General features: G+C 33.0%; 1 protein-coding gene across 1 annotated transcript; it reads left to right on the plus strand.

Moving 5' to 3' along the window:
* Positions 1–1,258: 1,258 nt before the first annotated feature.
* Positions 1,259–2,177, plus strand: LOC139860348 (uncharacterized). Its single transcript, XM_071849113.1, has 2 exons — positions 1,259–1,282; positions 1,386–2,177. The coding sequence occupies exons 1-2, from the start codon at positions 1,259–1,261 to the stop codon at positions 2,175–2,177; spliced, it is 816 nt and encodes a 271-aa protein (XP_071705214.1).
* Positions 2,178–11,105: the final 8,928 nt, after the last annotated feature.

Consider the following 11,105-nt stretch of genomic DNA (forward strand, 5'->3'; position numbering starts at 1 on the left):
ATTTGAGACTAGAACCAGGCCAAAATTGAATTGTATAAAAGTGGTCCGGTCCCCAGTTTTCATTTCGCTATTCAGGTTTTGAGTCGGTCAGGGTATAACCTGGTTCGATCCAGATATGAACCATGTGCGCCCCTAACTAGCTAGCAAATAACCGTTATTACATAGTTGAGACTTCATAAAAATACACTCTGTATAATATGACTCTTCGACATATATAAAAATTACTCCGATTATATTATCTTTTACTAAAATATACAATTTGAAGTAGTAATAGGAGCCCCCTCATGTTGCCGCAAAGGCTATTCTGCTTTATTACTATGTAGCAATAGAAGCCCCCTTATTTTTTTTAGCGGCGTTTCGCCTTTATATAATTTTATTACTTTGCATTTCAACCACTTATATGAATTATGATGTCATATTTGTCTGTCTTTTAAACCATTTATTTAAACAATTAATTGAATTTAAAACATTAATTTGATAATTGATAATGTAAATAAACTAAAAAGTACTGTATATTTTTAATCATATTACTTAGTTTTATAATTTGTTATTATTATTAATAGTATTAGTTATTAATTGCAATAATATATTACTAATACCGCAAAGTTGCAGATTATAAATTAGTGATGTATTCAAAAGTGAAATTTTATTGATGTGTTTATTCAATCTTCTCTTTAAGCGCAAACTCAAACTCGAATGGTGGTCGAAGGAGCTTTAACGTATTGTTTGAAGGCCAGGGGATTTTAATGTAAAAAATGTATACGTTTATAGGATGTTGATTTTAAATAGGGTTGGCCGGTCCCGAATTTCTAAAACGAAGTATAAAAAGGCCCCTAGACCCTAACGAGTAATATAGGCTACTTAAAGAAAACAATTTGGATTTTGGTAATGTTAGTGGATTTTAGTTTCTTTTGTGAGGCCTTTAATTATTGTTTTTAGGCCTATTTATTTCTCATAACTTCGATTGTGCTTGTATATATAAAAAAAAAAGTTGGCCCCCTGATTTCAAATATAACATTAACTTCATAATAATTATTTTTAAAGATCGACACTTATTAATTAATTTATTAATGTATATGTCACCACTACATATCACCTCCACCATAACTAATCATCTCTAGAAGTAGGTGTAACATGAATGAAGACATTCCACACGTAATTTTTAACAATAATTAAAACTAGAAGATATCATATATGCAACCAATTGGTGAATAAGACCAATGTTTGCTTCGACTAATCATCTAGAAATTGGTGTAACATGAATGAAAACAATATTTCACATGTAATATTTAACAATAAAACGAAAAATTTATATATTTAACAATAAAACTGTACTAGAAGAGATCTTATCTGATCATTCTCCTTTATTATTGTTTCAAGACAAGGTTGATTTCCGGCCTACGTATTTTAAGATTTTTGACTCTTGGTTTGATCGTCCTGACTTTGATGAGGTTGTTAAAAATGCTTGGAACACTATTAATATTGATAACAATAACCGTGATATTGTCGCCAAATTCAGGTTATTAAAAAGTCACCTAAAAAGTTGGATTTTCAATTCTCGATCTTATGAAGCGAAACGTTTAAAAGAAATTAAAGATAAGATCGATGAACTTGATCTCATTATTGACTCGGGTAACGCTAGCAACGATGATATTAGCCTGCTTAATTCTCTGTCTATTGAAAGAGACGATATCTCCAAATTGATCAACCTTGATTTTCTTCAGAAAGCTAGCATCAAATGGGATGTCGAGGGGGATGAAAATTCCAAATTCTTCCATAATACGCTGAAACATAAAAGACGTTGCCAACAGATCCAGGGTGTTCTAGTTAATGGCGTGTGGTATGACCATCCGAACGACATTAAAAACAGTTTCGTTGAGCATTTCGAAAGCAAATTCAAATCGCACGAGTCTGAACTTGAATCAAGTCATCTAAGGCCGCACGTTCGGTTATCAGCAGAAGATGCTGCTGTTATCGAAAGTAATGTTGATGATGAGGAGATCAAAGTGGCTGTTTGGAATTGCGGGAGCTCAAAAGCTCCTGGCCCGGATGGTATTTCGTTTCGTTTCTTAAAACACTTTTGGGAAACTGTTAAATTTGACTTTTGCAAAGATATTAGAAGTTTTTTTCTAATTGTATCATGCCTTGCGGAGAAAATTCGGCGTTTTTTTTGTTAATCCCTGATATTGCTCAAAATATACATATTTATCTTCGCAATATCTCCCTACTTTCGTGACATTTCGATACGGGTTGTGGTGATTAGTGAGCGGTTTGTGGTATTTAGTCATTTCGGGACAAAAGTGGTCTAAACATTCATATTTATGCTAAGGAATTAACCCTTGGGCCAAAGGAATGAACCAAGTGAAGTTTTGGAGTGAAAATGAAGTTCTAGGGTCAAAAGCGGCGCTCCTAAGGTTAAAAGCGGCGCTCATATGTGCTAAAACGAGTGTAGAAATGATCAGCAGCCAAAAGCGGCGCTCTCAGCCTCAAAAGCGGCGCTTTCAGGCCAAAAGCGGCGTTCCTGCCCTATAGCGACGCACTCAAAAGCGGGGCTCCAGACCCTATAGCGGCGCTCCTGTCGCTGATTCAGCCAAAAAATTCAGCCGACCTATAAAAGCATATTTGGGGTTTTTGAGTTGGAGGGCTGCTTCTTTACGCCGTTTTGGAGCCCTAAAAGGGTTCCAATCATGATTCCATCAAAATAAAAGCCTAATTTCATGTTCCAAGTCAAAGATTAGTGAAGCTAGATGGTAGATCTACATCATTCATTCTCCATTTTTGTAATCTTTTTCGTTTTTAACACTAGTTCTTTTCCAATTTACTTGTAATGATGAATGCTTGTAAGAACCAGTTTTCCTCAGTTGTTTGGGACGCCGTCCAAATATGTGGGACGTCGTCCAAGTGTGAAGGACTGGATGCCGTCCAGTAATTTGGACGCCGTCCAGTAATTTGGACGCCGTTCAGATGGGCTGGCAGACAAGCTGTTTTGCTTTTAAATATTCAAAGGGGGTAGTTTGGTCTTTTCACTTGTTGAATGAAATTAAGGCCACTAGATCAGATTGGAGTGAGTCATTACTCCATTTTCAACCACCACCCCCTATCCACTTGAATTCTAGAGAGAGAGAAAGGTTTTAGTATGAGAAAGCTCAATCCATAGAGGAAGAAGCTAGTTTCAGGCCAAAGTGCGTGTTTTAAAGTTGTTCATCTACTTCCTAGCTACGTTGTGATAGTGGTGGTAAGTCCTAAATCTAATTTCCTCATTTTAAGTTGTTATGGGTTAGGGTTTGGGCTATAGATGAACATAAAACCCATATTTGAGGATTTTGGGTGTTCTTGGGTAAGATTGAGTCATGATGTGACGATCGCTCCAAATCCATATGGATGAACACGTCATTCATCGATTTCATTGCGAGGTATTTGACCTCTATATGATACGTTTTATAAACATTGCATTCTTTTGAAAAGGCAAACCATATATGAATATTAAAATCAAAGGTTTTCGACATCTGATGATTTCTACATATAGACAATCACTGTAAATAATAGTTTATAACAGTACTTCCGCTGATAATGCAGTCAAAATAAGATACATGGTTGATGATTTGGTGAATGCAACGTTTTCTTGAAAAATATGCCATGTAAGACTCCATGCACATAGCTTGTCTATCATATAAGCAAACAGCGGAAGACTTCTAGGAAACCTGAGAATAAACATGCTAACAAGTGTCAACACAAAGGTTGGTGAGTTCATAGTTTTAATGTTTTGCATAATTTGTACATAAAGGTGGATCACAAGATTTCAGTTGTTTCATCCAGAAACGTTTATCAAAATATTCTACAAGATTGAACACCATGGTAACTAAACTTAACGTGTATATAATTTATACCCTTTGTATAATCATCTTAATAATACACGCAAACCAACGTGTACGCTTCTCAAATAGCATACGTCCGTTAAAAGGCTAGTGCTCTAGCTCGGACGGGGATATCAAGCCCTATGGATCCATATACTACTACTCGCGCCCACCAGTTTTTATAACTGGCAGTTACTAGTTACCAAAGCTAAGGGATTTTCGGTTCAAACTCGATGTAGAATTTAGTATGTACTTGTATCCATTGCATTTAAAATAAATTGCATGTATTCTCAGCCCAAAAATATAGATTGCAAAAGCAATTAAAAGGGAGCAAATGAAACTCACCCTAGCAGCATATAAAGTCTTTCACCAAAATGTGACCGAAACTCGAATTACCAAATAACCGTAGATCTCAACCTAGAGAACATATGTTGGTCAATAAATGTTTATCAAGCTAGGTCAGGTCATAGTGTATCACAATCCTAATGCTCGAGATCGATATACAAAAGTTATCCAAAGTCGTTTCAAAAAGTCAATTTTGACAATAGTTCAACAAAATGAGACGTACCTTATATAAGGATTCATTTACTTGGTTGGTAACACTCAAAAATCTAATTTATCAATCTTACAAAAAAGTTGTTTAAATATTAATTGCAGATTCAAAAGCAATTCCAATTAACGTCAATTATAATTCAGTTGATCATATCTTTTAATGCGTTCATCGAAACTATTCGATATCTAAATGAAAAGTTATTGATTTTTCACCAGCTTTCCAAAAACATGTAAATCATATACCTTTTACCAGTAATATATGTATTTAATTCGTGATCTATTATAAACTGTTTAACGACGAAATTTAGCATGCACGTATGTATAAATATATGTACTCGAGCACTAGATATGGATACACAATTAATATATAAAAGATAAAATATGAGTGCTTACGTATCAATATTGAGATTCAATATTGTAGGATAGTACGTAGAAGTAACGGAGATGATAAACACTAGGTTTGATTCATAAATATACCCCCGAACATTACCCATAATTTCCTTAGCTCTATCCCGCTTGAAAATCATTTTGAAAGTGACACGCTCAAGAGCTCGTCGTAGTATTTTATGTATAATACTAATTAATAATATTAATAATAATAAGATTAATAATAATATTAATCTTAATAATAATAATAATAATAATAATAATAATAATAATAATAATAATAATAATAATAATAATAATAATAATAATAATAATAATAATAATAATAATAATAATAATAATAATAATAATATAAATATAATAGAGAAAGAGATCGAAATACACTGGAACCAGAATTTGCGTTTTATAGTATGTGGCCTGCAACAGTACCCCATGCGATCGCATGGGTTTTCAGTGTTTTTGCCATGCGATCGCATGGCCGCCTTATCCGTTTTTGTTTGCTAGTTCATCGACATCAAATAGTGTACTGTAGCAAATAGCATTACTGTAGCAAATAGTGTTTCAATGTAGCACTGTAGCAAGTCATTTTCACTGTAGCAAATAGTGTTTTACTGTAGCAAGTCATTTTCACTGTAGCAAATAGTGTTTTACTGTAGCAAAGTCATTTTTACTATAGCAAATTGTGTTTTACTGTAGAAAAGTCGTTTTTACTTGTACACACATATATATATATATATATATATATATATATATATATATATATATATACATACATACATATAATTGTTCATGAATCGTTGAAAAAAATCGAAGGGTATTTGAATAGTTTAAAATTTTGAGATTCAACTTCATAGACTTTGCTTATCGTGTCGGAAACGTTAAAGATTAAGTTTAAATTTGGTCAGAAATTTCCGGGTCATCACAGTACCTCCCCGTTAAAGAAATTTCGTCCTGAAATTTGAGTGAGGTCGTCATGGCTAACAATAAAATGTTTTCATGACGAATATGTGTTGATAAATAGAATTTTTATCACCGTTGAATAATATGGATAAAACAATCCAATTACTCGAAGCGTATGAGGGAAGTTATCGTAATAGAGTGAAATGGAGAATAGAGATGCATCTTATCTCTTGACGTAGTAACGATTGATTTCCGGAATTTATGGAATAGAGAATCTTCATTATCTAAATAAGATTTGATTCTTCAGAATTTGCGAAAATTAGGATTTTCTTTGATTAAATGTGTAATCTGCCTCGATTACTATGTCTGATATTTCACTATAAATTGACCTCTTCCGTTTCATTATTTTCACCACTCCTACATCTTCTTCCTTATTTCATACTTCCAAAAGATTGTGAAATGCTTAATCCAGTTCTGATTCTTGATATTTTCTTGGCTATCATATCCTTCATTCTTCTTTTTCATCTGCCACCAGAGGAGGTTATTTTCTTCTACTATTACCTTGGGGTTATATTGTTTTTGCATTTTCTCGTGTCTTTATATTGCTATACGCATTGATATACACGGTTTGTAATTTCGGGGTTGTTTTCGGGCTTTATATTTTCCATTATATTTCGGAGCTTCATGCTTTCGTTTTCTCTTCCCGACTTTAAGTCAAGTGAATAATGGTCCAGAATTCGTAGGTATGAAGTTTCAGATGAACATAACTAATGTTCTAAGAAAGAAATGGTAAATAGCACAATCTGACTTGTCAAATTACCAGAATATCTGGAAAAGACCGAATCATCAAGAAAAATATTTTCTTGATATATTTAGAGGTTAAATATAATGAAAGAGTTATGTGACATGGTTCATGATGAGGGTGTGATCTGTGAACCTTTGTCACGTTCCATTAGAAACTCAACATGACTTACTATAATATAATCACGTTGATCAAGTGTCATTATATTATACTAACTCATGCTTCAGTTCCCAACATTACTTCAAAACATCCATTTTTTCGAATTTTTCAGATTTTAGAAACTAAAATAGTTTCTTTTATGATGTAACACATATAGCGCGAAGAGGTAATGATTTCAGATAAGAATGGTTTCGAAAAATATCTTCAGAAATATGGAGGATATTTATAATGGGAGATATGATGATATCTTAGAATATTTAAGATAAGATGATGATGAAGAATATTGTCCGCAAAGGTTTTAGAGTAAGGAGCAAGGTATTCGCTAATGATTTCAGCAGACTCTGAATCATTTGAATTCTTTGAAGGTAGATTTAGTCTTTGTGATTTGTCCACAACCTCCTTCATGGTCTGCTCAATCCGTTTTTCAATTCCAAACCTTCTCTTTTTCTCTGGTTTACCACCATACTATTCTTTATTATCAAACTTTTGACTGTTAAGGTCGTTTACAGTTTTTACTGCTTCATCAACATTTTTCCAAAATTCGGAGAACTAGTTTCGTAGTTTGGGGTGTTTTTCAGAAACTTCACATTCGAAGTATGTAAGTCCAGGAGGTAGACGTTATATGTACACATATAACTATTGACGTAGACGTGCTACAAGATTTCAAGATACTGATTGCTAATTCCCGATAGTTGGTATGGCAATTGCCGTTACAAGATGTGGATGAGTACATGATACAGTTTCAATGAGTATAAGGATTTTTCGGAAGGTCAAAGATCAATGAAGTTGTTGGTAAATTTACTGCTAATGTGGTGGAACATGAAAGGTTCCCCAGTAACAAAAACGTATATGCCAAAATTACAAGTCTGAAAGGTCGTCGTTGACTGGTTGAATAGTTGATAATACTGGATACTTTGAAAAGGAATTGCAAGGTTATTTTCAGTAAAAATAATGCTAAAGGATCTTTCATCGTTTTGAAGTCAAAGTATAGCTTTGAAAGATGTAGAGATCTAAGAATGATGTCACCCGTTAAATCTTGACTTGGATTCTGATCCGTCAATATCAGAATATGTAATTGAATTTGTATGAAAACGATTGTATATCGTTGTGAGCATTGTTAATAATTTTTGAATCAAAGTTGAAGAATGTACAGTGTAACATATTAATTGCGAACTTATATATTTCTCGGGTATTACCTACCCGTTAAAGATTTCACAATTAATACTTTGTACAAAAGAATTTTTATTACCGTTTTTATGTAAATATGTGTATGTATATTTTCTTCAGATGTAACACATATTTAATGAGTTAATATCATATTAAGCTCATTTAATTTTCGGCTTGACTTAGAAATGATTAATCTCTAAAACATTAAAGATTACATAATCTTTGCGGAGTATTTCGCTAATGTAATCGATACTTCATTATTTATTCTTATTTCTCGGTGAAGGATGTTGATGCTCGTGGAATTTTTGTGAACCTTACAAGGCACAGATGATGTTTTCTTGAAAGTTTCGAGTACATCGAAAATGAAATTGTAAAATCAATTATGTAATTGAATAATACACTTGGTTTATTATGAAATGAAATTCATTAAGTTGAAACAGAGATTGTAGTTAACAATGGTTAAGTTGTTTAAGGAAGGATGTACATCATTGCATATTAGTAATATGAACTAACCGAGTAGTACCTACCAGTTAAGATTCACACGTAATAGCTTAGTACGAAAAGATTTATTTTGATTTAAAAATTCATATATATTAAATATACATAAAATTTCTTCAAGGGAAATGAGTTAATACTTCATCAGTTATTGTTGCTGGTATTTCTTGGTAACTATGGTGCGTATGACGTTGATGCTCAAGGTACATATTGTGATGTTGAGGCTTGCGGTGCGGATGTTGTTGGTGGTGGTAATGGTACTGTTGGTGTTGTTGTCGGTTGTACTGTTGATGCCAGAGATTCTGCTGGTGCTTGTAACCTTTGCACCATATTCTCCAAAGCCACTACCCGAGCGCGAAGCTCGTTGACTTCTTCTACTACACCGGGATGATTGGCAGTTCGAACGAGCGGATGAATAAGATCCAGAATTTGAGAGAGTATATGATCATGACGAGATATTTTGGAGATGAGAGAGAAAATGGTATTACGAACAGGTTCGCCGGTAAGTGCTTCAGGTTCTTCGCCAAGAGGGCAATGTGGTGGATGTAAGGGATCGCCTTCTTCTTGTCTCCAATAATTAAGTAGGCTACGAACCCATCCCCAATTCATCCAGAATAGATGATGGCTAATTGGTTGATCCATTCCGGTTACACTGTCTTCGGAATTCAGGTGAATATCCGTATCGAAATAGCTGTCAGAGTTTAAGGAATTTGAACTAGATACGGGATCCATCTTGTATAATTAGGGAGATGATTTTTGATATGAATTAGATTATAGAATTTAGTTTGGTATTCTTCAATACATAATTTACATATACATATATATATATATATATATATATATATATATATATATATATATATATATATATATATATATATATATATATATATATATATATATATATATATATATATATATATATATATATATATATATATATATATATATAATACCAAATTTCATAAATCACAGAGAAATTTTCGGAAGATGTCAGGAAAAGTTTACAGTAACAGATACGCTAAGATATGAATTTTGTCTATACACTATTCATGCAATCAATGCAGTAAAACGTGTCTAGACTAGCAATGATAAGCAGGTAATTTTTGACAAAAAATGATAAGCAAAACTTTTGACATGCAGACACGGTCGAAGTCCAGACTTACTAATGCATCCTAACAACTATCAGTTAGACACACTCATGCAAGACCTGGTTCGCTAGGACCAATGCTCTGATACCAACTGTGACGATCGCTCCAAATTCATATGGATGAACACGTCATTCATCGATTTCATTGCGAGGTATTTGACCTCTATATGATACGTTTTATAAACATTGCATTCTTTTGAAAAGGAAAACCATATATGAATATTTAAATCAAAGGTTTTCGACATCTGATGATTTCTACATATAGACAATCACTGTAAATAATAGTTTACAACAGTACTTCCGTTGATAATGCAGTCAAAATAAGATACATGGTGATGATTTGGTGAATGCAACGTTTTCTTAAAAAAATGCCATGTAAGACTCCATGCACATAGCTTGTCTATCATATAAGTAAACAGCGGAAGACTTCTAGGAAACTTGAGAATAAACATGCTAACAAGTGTCAACACAAAGGTTGGTGAGTTCATAGTTTTAATGTTTTGCATAATCTGTACATAAAGGTGGATCACAAGATTTCAGTTGTTTCATCCAGAAATATTTATCAAAATATTCTACAAGATTGAGCACCATGGTAACTAAACTTAACGTATATATAATTTATACCCTTTGTATAATCATCTTAATAATACACGCAAACCAATGTGTACGCTTCTCAAATAGCATACGTCCATTAAAAGGCTAGTGCTCTAGCTCGGACGGGGATATCAAGCCCTATGGATCCATATACTACTACTCGCGCCCACCAGTTTTTATAACTGGCAGTTACTAGTTACCAAAGCTAAGGGATTTTCGGTTCAAACTCGGTGTAGAATTTAGTATGTACTTGTATCCATTGCGTTTAAAATAAAGTGCATGTATTCTCAATCCAAAAATATAGATTGCAAAAGCAATTAAAAAGGGAGCAAGTGAAACTTACCTTAGCAGCATATAAAGTCTTTCACCAAAATGTGACCGAAACTCGGATTACCAAATAATCGTAGATCTCAACCTAGAGAACATATGTTGGTCAATAAATGTTTATCAAGCTAGGTCAGGTCATAGTGTATCACAATCCTAATGCTCGAGATCGACATACAAAAGTTATCCAAAGTCGTTTCAAAAAGTCAATTTTGACAATAGTTCAACAAAACGAGACGTACCTTATATAAGGATTCATTTACTCGGTTGGTAATACTCAAAAATCCAATTTATCAATCTTACAAACAAGTTGTTTAAATATTAATTGCAGATTCAAAAGCAATTCCAATTAACGTCAATTATAATTCAGTTGATAATATCTTTTAATCCGTTCATCGAAACTATTCGATATCTAAATGAAAAGTTATTGATTTTTCACCAGCTTTCCAAAAACATGTAAATCATATACCTTTTACCAGTAATATATGTATTTAATTCGTGATCTATTATAAACTGTTTAACGATGAAATTTAGCATACACGCATGTATAAATATATACTCGAGCACTAGACATGGATATACAATTAATATATAAAAGATATAATATGAGTGCTTACGTATCAATATTGAGATTCAATATTGTAGGATAGTACGTAGAAGTAACGGAGATGATAAACACTAGGTTTGATTCATAAATATACCCCCGAACATTATCCATAAT

Source organism: Rutidosis leptorrhynchoides, chromosome 7 (assembly GCF_046630445.1).
Source record: "Rutidosis leptorrhynchoides isolate AG116_Rl617_1_P2 chromosome 7, CSIRO_AGI_Rlap_v1, whole genome shotgun sequence".
Classification (NCBI taxonomy): Eukaryota; Viridiplantae; Streptophyta; class Magnoliopsida; order Asterales; family Asteraceae; genus Rutidosis; species Rutidosis leptorrhynchoides.